Source organism: Carassius carassius, chromosome 45 (genome assembly GCF_963082965.1).
Source record: "Carassius carassius chromosome 45, fCarCar2.1, whole genome shotgun sequence".
NCBI lineage: Eukaryota > Metazoa > Chordata > Actinopteri > Cypriniformes > Cyprinidae > Carassius > Carassius carassius.
In genome coordinates this window covers 5,702,614-5,722,380 of record NC_081799.1, presented here as the reverse complement: position 1 = coordinate 5,722,380, position 19,767 = coordinate 5,702,614, and the positions used below count along the sequence as shown (strand labels likewise).

At 41.5% G+C, this 19,767-nt stretch overlaps 1 protein-coding gene across 3 annotated transcripts in view; it reads right to left on the bottom strand.

The window, feature by feature from the left end:
• The window catches only part of si:dkey-88l16.3 (low-density lipoprotein receptor-related protein 2), a 35,977-nt gene extending 16,984 nt beyond the window's left edge, over nt 1–18,993 (bottom strand). The window contains exons 1-28 of one of the 3 annotated variants that reach the window (XM_059539629.1): nt 18,917–18,993; nt 17,791–17,910; nt 17,429–17,659; nt 16,801–16,914; nt 16,426–16,545; nt 15,689–15,814; nt 15,403–15,606; nt 15,146–15,314; nt 14,901–15,069; nt 14,595–14,823; nt 14,394–14,513; nt 14,086–14,304; nt 12,947–13,267; nt 12,655–12,873; nt 12,418–12,585; nt 11,985–12,248; nt 11,695–11,910; nt 9,818–10,027; nt 9,453–9,716; nt 9,163–9,378; nt 6,430–6,639; nt 6,082–6,345; nt 5,792–6,007; nt 3,046–3,258; nt 2,698–2,961; nt 2,387–2,602; nt 1,202–1,357; nt 306–572 (exon numbers count right to left, since the gene is read on the bottom strand). In XM_059539629.1, the coding sequence (XP_059395612.1) occupies nt 306–572; nt 1,202–1,357; nt 2,387–2,602; nt 2,698–2,961; nt 3,046–3,258; nt 5,792–6,007; nt 6,082–6,345; nt 6,430–6,639; nt 9,163–9,378; nt 9,453–9,716; nt 9,818–10,027; nt 11,695–11,910; nt 11,985–12,248; nt 12,418–12,585; nt 12,655–12,873; nt 12,947–13,267; nt 14,086–14,304; nt 14,394–14,513; nt 14,595–14,823; nt 14,901–15,069; nt 15,146–15,314; nt 15,403–15,606; nt 15,689–15,814; nt 16,426–16,545; nt 16,801–16,914; nt 17,429–17,659; nt 17,791–17,910; nt 18,917–18,968 (5,557 nt within the window). In that variant the 5' untranslated portion in view covers nt 18,969–18,993. The remainder of the gene's footprint in view (nt 1–305; nt 573–1,201; nt 1,358–2,386; nt 2,603–2,697; nt 2,962–3,045; nt 3,259–5,791; nt 6,008–6,081; nt 6,346–6,429; nt 6,640–9,162; nt 9,379–9,452; nt 9,717–9,817; nt 10,028–11,694; nt 11,911–11,984; nt 12,249–12,417; nt 12,586–12,654; nt 12,874–12,946; nt 13,268–14,085; nt 14,305–14,393; nt 14,514–14,594; nt 14,824–14,900; nt 15,070–15,145; nt 15,315–15,402; nt 15,607–15,688; nt 15,815–16,425; nt 16,546–16,800; nt 16,915–17,428; nt 17,660–17,790; nt 17,911–18,916) is intronic. The other 2 variants (XM_059539630.1, XM_059539631.1) reach the window with 2 other exon arrangements.
• Nucleotides 18,994–19,767: the final 774 nt, after the last annotated feature.

Genomic DNA, 19,767 nt, shown 5'->3' with positions numbered 1-19,767 from the left:
AAGGACATTCTAAAATATTTGATATTTGGATATTTTCCAACTGGAAATTATCCTTAAGTTTATTTAAAAAAAAAAATTTAAAGTTAAAATTAAAAACAATCTGTGACCATCATACACTGAGACTTCACATGAAATCTGTCATTTCAGATCTGGAGACTGGGTCTAAGGTTTGGAAGCTGGCGTCTACTTGGCCAGATTGTAAATAGGTGCAAAAATCTGGGAAAAAAGTTATATAGTGTATTCAAGCCTTTAGTCAAAATTGTTGAAAATGGGTCAGAGTTGAGATTGTGAAATCATGATCGCACCTGGATTGCACTGAAGTTCACAATGTTCTTCATCAGATCCGTCCTTACAGTCCATCTCTCCATCACACACATGACTGTACAGCACACACTCACGGCCGTCCTCACAGGGTTTAGAGCCCACACGACACTTGAAGGGTGCAGTGGTGGTGGTTTTAGCTGCTATGGTAGAACATCCCATCTCATCAGAACCATCAAGGCAGTGAGAACGACCATCACAGACTAGAGATCCCTCAATACACTTCCTCCTGTCCTTACACAGAAAGTCACCTGTATGAACACAACAGTATATTAGGCACAAGTCATGACATATCTCTTTGGTATAATGACCTGCTGGAGAAGGAGAAATCCAAGAAATATGAGTAATAATAATAATAATAATAAAAAATAAAAAGAGGTGGAGAAAGTGAAAGAGAATGAGAACAAGGAGCATGAGGAGAAGAACAATGAAGAGAGAGGAACAAGGAGGCAAAGGGGGAGGAGCAGGAGAAAGAACAAGAACAATGAGGAGGAGTAGGAAGTGGTGAATGAGGATAAAAACAAGGAGAACAATAATGAAGAGAGGAACAAGGAGGTAAAGGGGAGCAGAGGAAAAGAGGTAAGAGGAGGAGGAGCAGAGGAAAAGGAAGAACAAGGACAACAAAATGGAACCGAATAAGGAGAAAGAAGAGAGAACAACAACAATGAATAAAGAGGAACAAGGAGATAAAGGGGAGAACGAAAGAGGTAAAGGAGTAGGAGCAGGAGAAAGGGAGGAACAAGTAGGAGAACAAGGAAAGTTTTAGAAAGGTTTTGGGCTATTCAGGGTGAGAGATGAACTAAACCGGACTACACCAACCAAGGCTTAAACCACAAAAGCAGTTTTGTTTTTCTAGCTGAGAGAAGTTGACTTCTTTTACCTGGAGCAGCACATGCATCTATACAAGAAGCTTCATCAGATCCATCGAGACAGTCTCTTGTGCCGTCACACAGCTGAGCCTGAGACACACACACTGACGTCCCCGGACACAGGACAGAGGGACTCTCACAGCTGGTCTGAGCTGGTCTGGATACAGCTGTCAACAAGACATGGAGCAGGTGGAACCGTACAAGGTTATTTACAGCTTCGGGTAATATTTCATTCTTCCACCAGACAATGTATTTGGAAAGTGGAGTATAACACTTATATTGAGTAAATGCTGGAAAGTAACGAGCAACTAGTGATTGACTAATAAAAAGTCACACTTTTTGAAGTTTGGTCTAATCCCACTGTAGTCAATTCTGGTTTAGAGCAAAGATGGCTAAATCAGGGATCCAAGTGAAGACGGGCTAGAGGTGGGCTCAGAAGGCTGTTAAGGAGGCTGAAGAAAGGCTGTGAAACAGGAGGCAGGTGAAAGTGGGCCGAGGAGTCCACAGGGGTGTTGAAAGTAACAGGAGAACGCTTGAACTGGCCCAAACATCCAAAGACTACCTTCTTTCTTTATCTTGACTTCAGCTGCTGTTTGAGATCCACCAAGAAATACCTGTTCCCTGCAGATGTTCCCTCAAGATGTTGCAGCCACTACCCTGGAATTGGACATTGTTTCTGTGTCCGAATCTATGTTGATGAAGCTGACAGTCCAAACACACAGGACTGGCCAGCGATTGTTAGCAGGCTGGATGGAGGACTAAGGGTCTCCTAGTGGAGGTGGGACAAAGGATTTGCAACCCATTTGTTAATCAGAGCCTTAAGAATTTGGGTATTGCAAGAGAAGGAAGAGAGACATCTGCAGTAGTAATGAAGTGGCATTGAGGGCATTAAGTTCCTCTCCATCTAGACACAAACTGGGGTCACCTTGAGCAAGGTGTATGATGCTTAAAAGACCTGAAACGGCCAGAGATTTCAGGAACGTCACTGTATGCGTACACCTACTGATTCTTCTCGTCACATGTACAATGTTGGATGTTTGTCAAAATATGAAAGAAAGCCCACAAGCTACCTCCGTTTCTTTATATTGCCAATTTTGACCCTCTCTGGTAGTTTTTGTGCAGTGTTTTTCAACCATTCATGACATATTTTTAGATGAACTAAGCATTCTCCATGATCAGGAGAGCTGTTGGCTTACCACAGTTTGCTTCATCAGTGCCATCTAGACAGTCCCTAATCCCATTGCAGATGAGGACTTCAGGAATACAGTGAGTGTCCCGGTCACAACGCATGCTGCAGCTCCTTGAGGGTTTCCAGCATCCTGCCTCATCTGACTTATCCAGACACTGAGGAGTGCCATCACACACCTGATTCATTTCAATACACCTCCCACCAGAAGTGCACTGGAACTGCCCTGCGATGGAGGAACAAGGACACAGTGAGGTCAATGATTTGGATATAATGGCCATAATGTTGATATGAAGGTTAGAGTACTGGGATTTGTCTAACCAGGTTGGCACTGACGACCACAGTCGTGTTCATCTGATCCATCTTTACAGTCCATCTCTCCATCACACACATGACTGAGCAGCACACACTCACGGCCGTCCTCACAGGGTTTAGAGCCCACACGACACTTTAATGGTGCAGGTTTTGAATTTCTAGCCACCAAGTAACATGCTACTTCATCAGAGCCGTCAAGGCAGTGAGAGCGGCCGTCACACACCAGATTCCCATCAACACACTTCCTTCGGTCCTTACACAGGAAGTCACCTGGCACAACATTACAGATGTCAGTGCTTTGCTTTTTCTTTGGAATAAAATATCATTAACACTGAAGACAAAGCAAAGATTTACCAGGTTTTGAACAAGTGTCTACACACGAAACTTCATCAGAACCATCCGGACAATCTATCTTTCCATCACACAATCGAATGTGGGAAATGCACAGTGATGTTCCCGGACACATCATGGATGGACTTCTACAGACTGGAGGAGGAGGAGGTTGCAAACTTTTTTCCTTGTTGCCTTTTAGTGTCACCAAATTTATATCCCCTCTTTTAATCTCAGCTGTGAACATAGATCAGGCATGATTAAATAAAGGTTAAACACAGAACCACAAATAAGACTGTGCTACTCATTCCACATGTAAAGATCATGCAATTGGTTAGCTAATCATAACAGATAATAAAGATCCTAAAGGTATAGCACCAAAACAGGAGTTGCAATTGACCTATCGGTAAACTAATGTACGGTGTACGTCAAAAACACAAATGAAGGTCTACATTTCAGTGCTTCCATACTAAATTGGTTCAATGTAAATTAATCACACTCTGCTGTACATCAACAGTGTTGATCCTGGATGCAAGTAATCTGCGATCATGACAGCTGTAGAATGAGGTTTCTCCCGCTTGCATTGTGATCTGTAAACCCTCACTTCCACCTCGTTACCCATCATTTTATTTTAGAATATTTTATATTTCCTTCCTTGGCATATTTTAGTCCCACTTGAATTCTTTTTGATGAGAGGTGGTCGTATGACCAAGATTTATCAAAAACATCCTGGGACAAGGTTTTCAGAGTGACAGCTGTCATTGTAAGAGAGTTGGCAACTCCGATTGTTAATCGGAGTCAGCAACAGTAATTAAGGGGGCGGGGCTTAACGATAGGTCAATTATTTTGACAAGAAACAAATAAAACTATTAATCAGGGCTCCAAACTGCTACTAAAATGGTCTCATTTGCAAACAAATCACATTGTGAGTGAAGTTTTTGCTGAGGTTGTCACTTGCAACTAGGCCTATGTATTTGCGAATACAACTTAAACATGAGAGAGAGAGAGAGAGAGAGAGAGAGAGAGAGAGCGAGAGAGAGAGAGAGCGAGAGAGAGAGAGAGCGAGAGAGAGAGAGAGAGAGAGAGAGAGAGAGAGAGAGAGGGAGGGGGAGAGAGCGAGAGAGGGAGGGGGAGAGAGCGAGAGAGCGAGGGAGCGAGGGAGCGAGCGAGAGAGCGAGGGAGCGAGCGAGAGAGCGAGGGAGAGCGAGCGGGAGCGAGCGAGGGAGAGCGAGCGGGAGCGAGCGAGGGAGAGCGAGCGGGAGCGAGCGAGGGAGAGCGAGCGGGAGCGAGCGAGGGAGAGCGAGAGGGAGCGAGCGAGGGAGAGCGAGAGGGAGCGAGCGAGGGAGAGCGAGAGGGAGCGAGCGAGGGAGAGCGAGAGGGAGCGAGCGAGGGAGAGCGAGAGGGAGCGAGCGAGGGAGAGCGAGAGGGAGCGAGCGAGGGAGAGCGAGAGGGAGCGAGCGAGGGAGAGCGAGAGGGAGCGAGCGAGGGAGAGCGAGAGGGAGCGAGCGAGGGAGAGCGAGAGGGAGCGAGCGAGGGAGAGCGAGAGGGAGCGAGCGAGGGAGAGCGAGAGGGAGCGAGCGAGGGAGAGCGAGAGGGAGCGAGCGAGGGAGAGCGAGAGGGAGCGAGCGAGGGAGAGCGAGAGGGAGCGAGCGAGGGAGAGCGAGAGGGAGCGAGCGAGGGAGAGCGAGAGGGAGCGAGCGAGGGAGAGCGAGAGGGAGCGAGCGAGGGAGAGCGAGAGGGAGCGAGCGAGGGAGAGCGAGAGGGAGCGAGCGAGGGAGAGCGAGAGGGAGCGAGCGAGGGAGAGCGAGAGGGAGCGAGCGAGGGAGAGCGAGAGGGAGCGAGCGAGAGGGAGCGAGAGGGAGCGAGCGAGAGGGAGCGAGAGGGAGCGAGCGAGGGAGAGCGAGAGGGAGCGAGCGAGGGAGAGCGAGAGGGAGCGAGCGAGGGAGAGCGAGAGGGAGCGAGCGAGAGGGAGCGAGAGGGAGCGAGCGAGGGAGAGCGAGAGGGAGCGAGCGAGGGAGAGCGAGAGGGAGCGAGCGAGGGAGAGCGAGAGGGAGCGAGCGAGGGAGAGCGAGAGGGAGCGAGCGAGGGAGAGCGAGAGGGAGCGAGCGAGGGAGAGCGAGAGGGAGCGAGCGAGGGAGAGCGAGAGGGAGCGAGCGAGGGAGAGCGAGAGGGAGCGAGCGAGGGAGAGCGAGAGGGAGCGAGCGAGGGAGAGCGAGAGGGAGCGAGCGAGGGAGAGCGAGAGGGAGCGAGCGAGGGAGAGCGAGAGGGAGCGAGCGAGGGAGAGCGAGAGGGAGCGAGCGAGGGAGAGCGAGAGGGAGCGAGCGAGGGAGAGCGAGAGGGAGCGAGCGAGGGAGAGCGAGAGGGAGCGAGCGAGAGGGAGCGAGAGGGAGCGAGCGAGAGGGAGCGAGCGAGCGGAGAGCGAGAGGGAGCGAGGTTCAAAAAGTCAAAGTGAGAATTATTTTACCCATCCCAGCTTTATATCGAAACAGTAAAGCATTTGTAGGTAAATTGTTCACATGAGTGAACAGATTGAAAATTAAAAACAAAAAAAAAAAAAGACCTAACCAGAGATGTGAGTTTGGGTTGGAGTTGTTTGTCAAACTAATGAAATGTGGAATTTTTGGGAAACTTATTGGGACACAGTCTTGGGAGACCGGTTTGTAATTCTGCTGGTGATGTTAGCGATTATTTCCACTTTAAATACTCACTGACTGGGATAAATATAAAGATGCACTTAACATGATAAAACCTGAATTTTGTGTTAACTCACAGCAGTTGTGTTCGTCAGTGGCGTCCACACAGTCTTTCTCTCCGTCACAGAGGAAGCTCTCTGGGATGCAGCGAGTTTTATTATCACACTGATGTCTGCATTCGTGTGAGCGACTGAAACAGTCCAGTTCATCAGAGCGATCCTGACACTGAGGTGTGCCGTCACACACCTGCTTTCTGTCGATACACATCCTCCCATGAGCGCACTGGAACTGATCTACGAGGAAACATCGTCAGTGACACTCGCCTGAGTTACACCAGACACTTATGTATTCATTTCATGAGCTTTACCTGCTTTACACCGATATTCACAGTCGTGTTCATCTGATCCATCTTTACAGTCCATCTCTCCATCACACACATGACTGTACAGCACACACTCACGGCCGTCCTCACAGGGTTTAGAGCCCACACGACACTTTAATGGTGCAGGTTTTGAATTTCTAGCCACCAAGTAACATGCTACTTCATCAGAGCCGTCAAGGCAGTGAGAGCGGCCGTCACACACCAGATTCCCATCAACACACTTCCTTCGGTCCTTACACAGGAAGTCACCTGGCACAACATTACAGATGTCAGTGCTTTGCTTTTTCTTCAGTGTTAATGATATTTTATTCCAAAGAAAAAGCAAAGATTTACCAGGTTTTGAACAAGTGTCTACACACAAAACTTCATCAGAACCATCCGGACAATCTATCTTTCCATCACACAATCGAATGTGGGAAATGCACAGTGATGTTCCCGGACACATCATGGATGGACTTCTACAGACTGGAGGAGGAGGTTGCAAACTTTTTTCCTTGTTGCCTTTTAGTGTCACCAAATTTATATCCCCTCTTTTAATCTCAGCTGTGAACATAGATCAGGCATGATTAAATAAAGGTTAAACACAGAACCACAAATAAGACTGTGCTACTCATTACACATGTAAAGAGGTCAGTCATAACAGAGGTCATTTGAATGGCGGTCTTAAAAATATACTATAATAAAAAAAAAAAAGGTCAAGGGGAACTTTTTTTTTAGCAGAAGAAACCTCATTAAAACATTACTGGACTTCAGGTGAAAGGCCACTTTAAAAGGTACACCTGTAATTTTTTTGATGATACTTTCACCAGGGGTTGAAAGATACTTGGGTTACTAGAACGTTACACTATTTAATACTATAAGACATTTTTAAATGACAAAATATTTGTCTTTAAAATATTTCAAAATACAACTGCATTGTTTTACTTTTCGTAATTTAAAAGCTGCAGTCCGTAAATTGCTGCTTTGTCGCCATCTATGTTTGAAAACCTGGAATTGCAGTTCCTTGCAGAATTATATTCCATGTGTGGGTTGTGATATACAGTCTATGGTTGTGATCCAGCGCGGATGAATCTGTTCTGAGGTGAACGTGTAGCTGTCAGTCATCACACCGGTGTAGATATTCTCTGTACTTCATAATCACAGATTCTAGCCTACATCTTGGAATATATGACCCAAATAAGTATTTTCACCATATATTGCCATCTGAACAAGTAACAAGTCTGCCATGCTTTGTTCTGACCAACTGAGGAAAAAAGCATCACAATAAATTGCGCTACCAATTGTGATTTAATCTAATGATCGATTAGCTCATATCACATCAAACCCTGGAAATTATTATCATTGTTCTACTTTATTCTCAATTTATTAATGTTAACTACATCAGCATTGCGTGACTAGGAGTATAGTGTGTATTAGGGTGTAGATTTACTTTTCTGTACAGTCTAATCTCTAATTGTCCCATCATTTGAATTTCATTAAGAAATTATTTTAACCCAAAAAGCAAACTATGCTCCCATCGAACTTGTGTAAACCCAGTCTATCTGTAATCAGAAGCATTTGAAACTGGAATATAAATCTTATTTAATTTACATGCGTTTCATATAATCTTTCTCTATTACAATCCTCCATCACAATTATTTTTCTTTTACATTTAATTATTCCAGCTGCTGTGGGAATAGGCTATAATTAAACGATCCTCCACCTGCAGGATCCTCACATGTGATAGCCTTGTAGCAGAGACAACTTCATGTTTATAGACATGTAATGATGCAGAGCCATGCTCGAATTTCCTGCGAAAACCTCCATGAACCACTCATATTAGAAAACATTATAATAATTTAACCGTTGTGAATCGGCTATGATGATGGTTTCAAACACTGGCTGGTTATGTACTTGCTCAAATATTGATTTTGGATAATACTTAACTCAAGCGCTACTGAGCGCAGCTTTAACTAATCTAGGGCTGTAACTAATGATTATTTTGGTAATCAAGTAATCTACTGATTGAGTAATCTAAAATATTTGCAGTAACAATAGACCTAAGTGAAACCCAGGCTTTAGTATGACTATTTATATTTTAAACTAATGATGAGACACAAATAGTTGGCTCAAATAAAATATAAAAAAAACAAGCAATAATGATTGTATAGAACAAAATTGTTAAAATACATAAATGTAATATTCCTATACATAATATGAACCTAACCAACTTAAGTACATTATGTATTATAACGATCACCTGCAGAGGGCGCCAACGGTATGGTGACGTTTCACTTTACAGCGCGATTAAATAAGGTTTAAATATATAAAACGTTAATATTTGGCCAAATGCATACATACAATCGCGATGAACAATAAATGGAATATTTAGAAATGGGTTTATGTATTTTCCTGTGTTGGCAAAGGTTTACAAATGACTTGTTAAAAATCTAGTGATATAATGCACAGTTTTTCCAGATGAATGTTAATTCAAATTCACAGCATATACACAGAGGAAAAGTTTAGCACCTTTCACACATACAGTCTTCACTGGTTAAATTACCAGTAAGTTACCATTAATAGATCATGTGTGAACAGGACCTTTTCAAAAATCCCGGTAAATATGTTCTTGCAATCATATTCTTATGGAGATTACATGATTACTCTGAGCTGTTTACAAATGCTCCACTTTTTAATTAGTTTTCCTATAAAAATATGCGTTAGACGGACATCTGCAATTGGATACTATTTTTTGCGCATCTCTTGTTTATAAGAGCAACAAATTCTGATTGGTTAGTAATGTTAGTTTGGTTGAGAGTGAAAGCGGTGCTCCTCTCATACCATTGTTAGACGAACTCATGGACTCGAAAGTGATAAACAAGTTTTTTTTTTAAATGTAGGATTTTTTTGTTTTTTGTTCCGGAGAACTTTAAGCCCCGTTTCACGTATTCCAGATTTATACCATAGGAAGCAATAAATGTAAGGCATTTCTAGGATGATATTCACAGTAACACACTGTTACACCATAAAAAAAATACAGATACATTTTTAGATAAAAAAAAAAAAGAAAAAAAAAAAAAACCTCACAGCAGTTGTGTTCGTCAGTGGCGTCCACACAGTCTTTCTCTCCGTCACAGAGGAAGCTCTCTGGGATGCAGCGAGTTTTATTATCACACTGATGTCTGCATTCGTGTGAGCGACTGAAACAGTCCAGTTCATCAGAGCGATCCTGACACTGAGGTGTGCCGTCACACACCTGCTTTCTGTCGATACACATCCTCCCATGAGCGCACTGGAACTGATCTACGAGGAAACATCGTCAGTGACACTCGTCTGAGTTACACCAGACACTTATGTATTAATTTCATGAGCTTTACCTGCTTTACACCGATATTCACAGTCGTGTTCATCTGATCCATCTTTACAGTCCATCTCTCCATCACACACATGACTGTACAGCACACACTCACGGCCGTCCTCACAGGGTTTAGAGCCCACACGACACTTTAATGGTGTGGAGACGGTTTCAGGAGCAGTGGTGGGACATCCCGTCTCATCTGACCCGTCTGTGCAGTGAGAGCGGCCGTCACACACCAGATCCCTCGCCACACACTTCCTCCTGTCCTCACACAGGAAGTCACCTAGTGAAGCACAGGTTTAGATGCTAAAGATGTCAGCTATCTACTTTGCGTTTGCAACAGCAAAATTAAAATCAATTTACGCCAAAGTTAAAGTAGTTTACCAGGTTTTACACAAGTGTCAATGCATGAGCCTTCATCAGAACCATCAGGACAATCTCTCGTCCCGTCACACAGCTGAGTCTGGGAGATGCACAACGACGCTCCTGGACACATAATAGATGAACCTGTACAGACTGGAGGCAGAGACGCCGCAAAACCTGAGCTTGCTTTGTTCACTGGAATCACATTTACGTCCCCTCTGTTAGTCTTCACTGTGCAGAGAAAAGACAAATAGAGCATTGATCATTAAATGTTAATATAACAAGTAAATACATGCAAAAATAGGCATAAATCACTAATTATAGTCAAGCACTAGAGCAACAAAACCATCAGTTTAAAGTAAACATAAAACAGCACTCATTGGCTAAGAAAAACCTGGAAATTGTTTATAAAAACATTTGTACAGAAAATAAAAGTGTATTTATAAAGTGTAAAATTAAAATAATTTATAAAATAAAATGCACTAAAAATAATGAAATTGTGTTTACCTGTGAAAGGAGTGAAATTATTTCTTTATGGAATTTACTTCAAGCCAAAACTCAGGAAATCACAGAAAACAGATACCATGCTGCCATGCAATAAAACGGATCTGGAAAAGAGATCTTCAAGGAGCGCAAACACCTATCTCCTTGCTCATTTCTGACCCCCTCCCATCCCATCCCTGCCTCGGACTCTCACTCTTCTCCCCCAAAAGCAAGAATATCCATATGCAATGTTATATCTTGTGAAAATGTTGTTTTTGTCCACTTCATGTTTCGTATTTTTTTAAAAAGGTCTCTGAAATTGAGACCAATTGACCAATCGCACACAGTTAGAAAGATTGAGAACTTCAGTAGGATTGTGTTCTGCGGAGAAGAGGGTGTCCCCCTTTAGGGGTCTTTGAGCATGTTTAACTCCAGCCAGGTTTGACCCTGATGTAATCATGGGAACCTAAAGAAACCAAAAGGACTTTGTTTTTACAACTGCTTTGAAGATTTCTTTGCTGTTTGGTCTGAGTATTTAAGAGAAGTGACAAAACAGTACGGGGCGATTCTGCAGTCAGATCAGCCCGTAGTGTGGAGTGAATCTCATATGCTCCATATTATGTATCTTTTTGAAGTCAGGTATATTATTATAATTTATTATTAGTGAGGTAAACTTATGACTAGTAAACTGTGAGGAGGCTTTTGTTACTGCAAATCTATGGCCAAGAATAAGTCAAACTGAAGGCTGGAGAATGATAGGAGCAGTAGGCACGTCATCGGAGACCTTATGATTTCTGTCTATCGCTGCTGTTAGCAAATTGTATGAGAAAAGACTAAAACTACACTTTTGTCACAAGCAAGCAGTAGGCGGCAGGCAAAACATGTATTAATCTACCTACATCCTCTAACTAGCATCAGAATGGCGAGTTTGTGATCGTAAGATCCACATGAAGCTAGCGTGAGACTTAAGAGACATTAGGTCTCCAGTGAATGGATAATTGAAGGTATAGTGAGTCTAGGATAATCAAATATAAAAATGTATACATAATCAACCTTTGAGATCAGTTTTTAAATAGAAACATTGTCTAAATTCAGTGATCGCTTAAAACTGGAGTCAGATTGAAATTCAGAAGTGCAAGTAAAAGACCGAATATGCATTAAACCTTCGACCAGGCCGCTGGATTCTACTATTTGGGCCGGCGGGTGGATCCTTACACCTGCAATGTCGTGTAACATGTAACAATCTCTACCTTAGTGCAATCAGGACTGACAAATCCCACAGAAAGAGAGGAAAACTCACTCATCAAAAGGTGTTCGGAAAAACTATAGATTCAAATATAATCTATATTCACAGATTAGGCAAAAACCTCAAAACGCATAAAAACATAAAAACACTCCATATCTTCAAAACTCACAGCAGTTGTGTTCGTCAGTGGCGTCCACACAGTCTTTCTCTCCGTCACAGAGGAAGCTCTCTGGGATGCAGCGAGTTTTATTATCACACTGATGTCTGCATTCGTGTGAGCGACTGAAACAGTCCAGTTCATCAGAGCGATCCTGACACTGAGGTGTGCCGTCACACACCTGCTTTCTGTCGATACACATCCTCCCATGAGCGCACTGGAACTGATCTACGAGGAAACATCGTCAGTGACACTCGCCTGAGTTACACCAGACACTTATGTATTCATTTCATGAGCTTTACCTGCTTTACACCGATATTCACAGTCGTGTTCATCTGATCCATCTTTACAGTCCATCTCTCCATCACACACATGACTGTACAGCACACACTCACGGCCGTCCTCACAGGGTTTAGAGCCCACACGACACTTTAATGGTGTGGAGACGGTTTCAGGAGCAGTGGTGGGACATCCCGTCTCATCTGACCCGTCTGTGCAGTGAGAGCGGCCGTCACACACCAGATCCCTCGCCACACACTTCCTCCTGTCCTCACACAGGAAGTCACCTGAAGGAACAATTTTTTAATATAGTTTTTACTTGCTGTATAACAGGTCTCAAGCATTTAGAAAACTTAAAAGCAAAGTAATACAGGATTCAAACAACATGAAGGTTAACAAATGATCTTTTAATAAAGGATTTGAGTGAACCATGCATGCATGTATGTCAAAGTATACCTGGCTTTGCACACACATGCACGCATGAGGCTTCATCAGATCCATCCGGACAGTCTCTGTTCCCATCACACCGCTGAGATTGACTGATACACACGGCTGATCCTTGACAAATGACTAGGGGACTTTTGCAAGTCACCTCGGTAGGACGCACATCTTCCTCTGTTGTATCTAAAATGCATACAAAACTAAAAATAAATAAAGCTTAGACACAAAAAAAACAAGTTGAACATTACAAACCTTGTTGGACTTCCCTAAGGGCTACAGATAAGCTAACAACTCCATTCTCTACCGCCACTCCAGAGACGCGAGCTCGATCTTTGCGATTCCACACTGTCAGGATGTTATTGAACAAGGTCACCATGTAGGGTTCATAAGCAGCCATGATGGAGCCAGGAACGACCCAGTCTTTACCAGCAGAGTACCTTCTCATCTTCAGTAGACTCATAACCTGCAAGTCTGAAGCAAACAACATCAATGAAAACCTGTAACATGCAGACAAGTAGTTAATTCAGAAGGAAAAGCCACTAACAAGACTCAATGTTCCAAAGGAAGCCATTCGCTTTGCGGTCAAACACAACACGGTCGACTCCATCCTCCTCAAAGCTGAAGGCAGTTTCGGCATTTCCACCAATCAGACTCAGTTTCATTCTCATGACCTGCTTTCCCTCCAGCCAGTACAGCTTTCCTCTCCGCCAGTCCACAAAGAGGTCTAGGATTGCGGTTCTGGCTTGATACAGCTGTCTGGAGATACTCTGGTCAAGGGGGCCAATGGTAGAAACGCCAATGGAAAGTTCATCACAGGCCAGCCAATACAGATTCCCAGTCCTCTGGTCAACTCTGACGATGCAGGCTAGAGGAAGGGACACAAGCGAAGAGATGTTTATAGTCTCAGTCTAGGCCATCTCCATTAAGTATTCAAAACAAATCCATCCACAATGCACTGAATCAAAACGTAAACTCAAATCAAACTCCAAGCCAGAAACTGATTTTTTTCCACAAGTACACAAACACCAAAGATTATCCGATCCCTCACGAGCCCATGCTCTCATAGTACATGACAAAAAATAAAAAATAAAATAAAAATGTAGTGTAACGATCAGGCGAAAAGTTATACATTTTTCCTTACATCTACACATGCGAGTATACAAATCAGTTTTCACAAATATAATATACTTTTAAGGAAAATAAATGCTTTTACAAATATCATAAATTACATTTTACAGTCTGGTGCTAACCTTGCAATGTCAAAGAAAATTTATATATATTTATATAAAAAATAAAAATAAAATTGCTTGAGAATGAAATCGTTACACTTTTTCTTCTCTTAGAAAACAGTAACAATTGCGACAAACTACTTTGAGAATTTTATTATTTTAATAAGGCCTTTTCCCCGTTACTAAATACATATGCACTTTTACAAAAAATAAAATAAAACGCATATTTTAAGCTTAATTAAAACAAAGATTACAGAACAAGAATAGGCTACATGTGAAAGTATGGTTTACATGAAAACACAATCAGAATTTCATGATTAATTCACTAGCTGATTCTTTGTAATTAATTTACTAGCAATTTCTATTTTTACTGATTTTCAAAAAAATAAATAAATAAAGATTGTACTTCTATAGAGTATGTTTCAAGGTTTTAGTTGAAAAAGTAACAACATACCAGGTTTTAAAGTCAGGATGTACTCAGACAAGTCCTGAGACTGTTTGTTAGTCTTTACGTGGCCCGTCCCATTAGACCAAACCACACATCCTCTCCGCCAGTACATGTCAAAGGACTGGATGTCTTCATCTGAAGTAAAGAGTTCAGTTTTCACAGGAGTCTCTCCAGCAAACTCCAAACTGTATATAGCCGTGGCTGTTGCATAGGCGACCTTAAAATCTGACAATGAGAAGAGATGAGCATATCATCAAGAGGCAGCTCATTTTTAACTAAAATGCTAAATATTGGATGCTAAACAAACGACACACTTTCACAAGATCCCCAAGACATGGGCAGCGCTCCCTCAGGACACAGACAGGTGAATCCAGCAGCACTTTTCTTGGAGGGCAAACACAGCTGGCAGCCCGAGTCTTTACACGGCGCAAAACCTACATCACAAAACACTATAAAGCTTGGAGCCAATGATGTGGGTGTAACCACCACGATCAAGTTCACAAAAAATAATTCACCTCTGGGCTGCTGAAGCACATGGTAGATGTTCAAGACAGGAAGCGAGGCTTTTAAGATGAAGCCATTTAGTGTGTCAGAAGATCTATTTTGAGGAGCCTGCCAGAGTTTTTTCTCATCAGCCAAGTAAAACCAGCCGTTAAACACAGCCAGGGTCTGAGCAGGACGTCCTTGAAAGAAATCCCAGAAGGTGTGCCGTCCCGAGCCGTCTGTCCTGATGCTCTCAATTGACTGGAGTACAAATTAAAAAAAAACTAAATATAAACACACAATCAATAAACTCAGGTTTTTGACGAAACGCAACACACCGCTTTGTAAACACTGATCCAATACAGTCGGCGCGCTGCCACATCCATCGTAAGACTCCTCGGGAGCTGTGCAGTAATGAAAACCAGTGTAGTCCGGTTCAAACCGTCCATCTCTGCCCTCTCGATGGTCAGCTCGTCTTTCGTTCCTTTATTAATCCAAAATATGAAACTACAGGGGGAAAAACAATCAAACATATAACTTTGCTCCTCAAATCTGTGCTAATACAGTAAAAAGCAGTTTGTACCTCTCAGTCGGGCTGAGGACCATCTCTCTCGGGTCCATTTCTTTGGACATGACCATGCCTACAGCACTGCCATCAGCTGCACCTGTGAGGACGGCTTTCTGGGTAACACTCGTCCAGTACAGCTGTCCAGTAAACCAGTCGATGGCTAGACTGTGCAAACCAGACTGCCCTAGTAAGGGGAGAAATAAAAATGCATATGGTTTAGGTGTAGGCCAACATTTTTAGACCGTTATGCATGCATGTAGCACTCAACTGACCTTTATAGAGAATCGTGCTCTTCCGGTTCAAAGCCTGGTAGATATTCCCATCTTTATCAGCCCAGTAGATGAAGTTCCTCTGGATATCGTAGGTCATGGCTATAGGTTCGCTCTCAATTGCAAAGAGCGCCTCATAGACTCTAGTCTTCACATTCACTAACCCAATCAGCCCCTTCCTGGAGGTCAAGATCTTCGTCATGGCTCCTAGTAAAAACAGTTTGATGTTACTGGACTTGTGTATACTTGATATTAATAGTAAAATCTGAAAATACATGCCATAAGTTACCTTGAGGTTCACAAGAGCCGTTTCCAAGAGCTTTGAAACCATTCTGGCACAGACACCGAAAAGAGCCGGGTGTGTTTGTGCACAAGTGCATGCAAGGTCCGAATGACTGGGCACACTCATTGACATCTTGAATAATAAAATAAGCAAAAACACTTAAGTCAAACTGAAAACACTGCACTATATTTCGACTATTCATATCAAGTGCGAAATTAACATTAATACTAAGAGTATATTTGGAACTAATAGTATATAGACTTAACTCATATCTTGTATCCTTGCTTAACATTACAATTATACACTCTTAAAAGTAATTATCAAGTAGCAATACACCAAATGCAATGATGCACAATCGTATGTAGTACAGCATACGGGGTTTTTAAATTTTCGAAACAAAACATTAAAATGCGTTACAATAATTTTCCAAATAAAACTTAAATTTTTTTTTTTTATATATTCTATGGAAAATTCTTAATTTTGAGGTGTGCAGATTTGGTCTACCTTAGAAACAAATATGGCCGTTTCATTTTTTTGAAGTTATATGCCTATATAAATGGTGTTGAGCTCTGCCTCAATCAAAAATCAACACCAGATCCAGAACACATTGTAAGCAGTATTACCCAGTATTGTGCACATCTAGAGAATAGTATATGCTGCATATTGCAGAAATGATAATACTAGTTTGGTAGTGCACGGTTCAAAAAATATTCTGCTTGGAGGCAAAAGTGCAGCTACTGTACCTTCACAATCAAGTCCATTTGCAGAAAGGGTCATCCCAGTGGGACAAGTGCACAAAGCTCCCCAAACCTGGTCAATGCAAGCATGACTACAGCCACCGTTCCCATTAAGACAACTTTTACCTAGGACACATAAGGATGAAACAAAAATAAAGAAATCAAGCTAACCTCAGGCCGGTTTTATAAAACAACTTTACCAAATAAGCCAGGTTTATTTTAGTTAGTCTGACAAGTATTCTCAGTCAATTTGGTTTAAAAGAAGTTAGACTACCTGAAATTAGACTGGCTTATTAGGTAAACTTGTTTTATGAAACAGGCCCCTGTTGTCTACAGCAAAAAAAAAAAAAAATTATAATAAAAATGAGGGTCTTTATGTACCACATGTAAGAGGCTCATCTCTCTTATCTGAACACTGAGCAACTCCGTCACACCTCTGTCTTTGGGTTAGACACGTGCCATCAGGACAGCGGATGTTCATCTTCCCACAGGAACCTAGAAAACATGTTCAGGCAAATACAACATGACTCTCAGACATCATCAATAAAAGGCTGTGTGATATTCTAAATATCAACAGAAATACATATGTACAGTGTGCTGATGAATGTTTTGTGTAAATCGAGTTCTGCAATGGAAGCTTTCAGTATACAGAATATGTGTGTGACAAGGTTACCCCAATTTTGTGTTTTATTTTATAAACTTGGTTTAGGTCAAATATAAAATTGAAATGTTTTTTAGTATCAACTAGGAGACTTCCTGGAGTTTGCTATACATGGAACCAGGACAATAAAACATCATAATGCAATGTGTAACAGTGTGAAATTTTTATATTTATCTGAATTTTTCCTATTTTGCATTTATTGCACCCTTTCCCTTTGGTAGAGCCCAGATAATTAGAGGTCGTGCCTCTTCTTGCATTTATTTTAAACAACTGCTCCTACAAAAAGTCACAGGTTGATCTTAGGCACTGCCAGTCATACATTGTTTAATGAGGGCTAGAGCGTCTCACCGCAGGTTTCTTCATCAGAGTTGTCACCGCAGTCGTTGATGTCATTGCAGAGAAGCTCTTGTGGGATGCAAATGTTGTTCTTGCACTTCCAGTCACCTGACAGACACCCTAAACGCCTGCTGCAGTCCCACTCATCTGAAGCGTCGGGACACTGGGGACGCCCGTCACAAACACCCGACCCAATCACACACCCGGAGCCATCCGCACACTGCAAATCTCCAGGCTGACATACTAACGGCATAAAATATGATCGTTTATTTGTGTTCTACTTTCATAGAAACAACCAGATGCAATCGGATCAATTCAATAAGTGAGCATAAAGACCGACAGGTTTTCAGCAACAGATGGTGTCTGATACATACCACAGTCCATCTCATCAGACCCATCCTGGCAGTCACTGACACCGTCACAGCGCCATCTGTGCGACACACACACTCCATCATCACACTGCCACTGATTTCTGCTGCAGGCGCCGTCAACACCTGAAAGAGTCACAGCTGTCACTCACTGCACAGGCTTCTCACACATGTGGATTATATGAGCAATCAGTGCTTTATACAATCTGGATGAGCCAACTAAAAAAAGGGAAAAAATAGAAATGAACTAACACAATATAAAGATTTTAATTATTTGTGGCCCATTAAATAGTTTTCTTCCTGCCATAATGAAAGAGATACGAGCTCTATGATATTTAAAGGTTCATTGCTGACTTCTGAATTGAGTGAAAACTGGAGTCATTTCCAAGGCTGTGAAAGGCATGGTCTTGAAGAACGTATACATATTTAACACATGCTGACTTTGAACAATAATGATTTAACCAGTAAACAATTATGAAACAATTAAATAACTTTATCCAATAAATACTGTAGTTAATAAAAGTTAAAACAGAAAACATGCAGTCTTCAGAGTCACATGATCTTCATAAATCATTATGATATACTGATTTGATGCTCAAGAAACATTTTTTTATTATTTTTGTCAATGTTGAAAACAGTTGTGCGGTTTCATATATTTGTGGAAAGGTTGATCATTGAAAATCAAACTCTGGAACGTCATTGTTTCTTCTGAACGATAGACTACATGGTTTTATGATGTGAAGTTTACCTAATATTAATATGCTATAAGTAAAATGTCATTAGAATTTCAGCTTAAAGGGAAGAATTCATAAAGTATTCTAGTTTAAGACATACGAAATCAATCAACAGAACCACACACACACACACACACACACACACACACACACACACACACACACACACACACACACACACACACACACACACACACACACACACGAAACTGGACCTTTCGCTCAAAACTGAGATGTAGCTTTGTGACAACTAGCCCCAGGTTCTCCTTTATTCATCAATAGTCTATTATTACGATTATTTTATTTATTTATTTATTTTAAGAATCGGACGGATTTTTTTAAGGCGCATAAATATCACCGTCCGCCAGCTTCAATAAAAGTTTATAAAATAAAATTACCTGACAGTAAGACAAACACCGCCACGCAGCAGATTAAACGCCGCTGGTCCATCACACACCTGTTTGAGCCACGCGCGTCTGCGGACCAATCACAATCCTTTATAAGATCCCGCTGCGCGAGACCTGCTCAGTCATGACGTCATGCACGCGTTTGTAAATATTTAAGTAAATATACATCGATCAAACTATATATATATATATATATATATATATATATATATATATATATATATATTACTTACGCTTATTTGCTCAAAATAGGCTACAGTAAAAAGAGTAGGCCTAATATTGTGAAATTAACTTCTTTCTATTTAAAATGTACTTCATTCATGTGATTGTAAAGATGAATTTTAAGCTTCAGAAATCATTCTAATAAGCTGATTTGATGTTCCGTTATCATCAATCATTATTGGTGCTCATTTGGCCTATTAATAATGGTCTTATTATTATTGATGAAAACAGCTTTTGCTGCTTAATATTTTTTAGGAAATTGTGATAAATATGTATTTTTATGATTCTTTGATGAACAAAAAAAAGTTAAAAAGAAAAGCATTTATTTGTGTTTTGTGACATTATGTTTTACTGACCGTTTTAAATAATGTAATGCTTCATTGCTGAATAAAAGCCTCCATTTCAATATTAACGTAACATTTGACAAAATTATTTTTATTGGGACAGTAAGTAAATAAATACTGAATCTGTGCATATCCTCTCATTACATCATCAGTGCAATATAAAAAGGAAATGATCCACTTAAAATGAGTCATTCATGGACAGCATCACAAACATCTGGTCTGTGGTTTGATTTGCAGTCAAATTAATGAATGTTAACAGACAAAACCTGAATAATC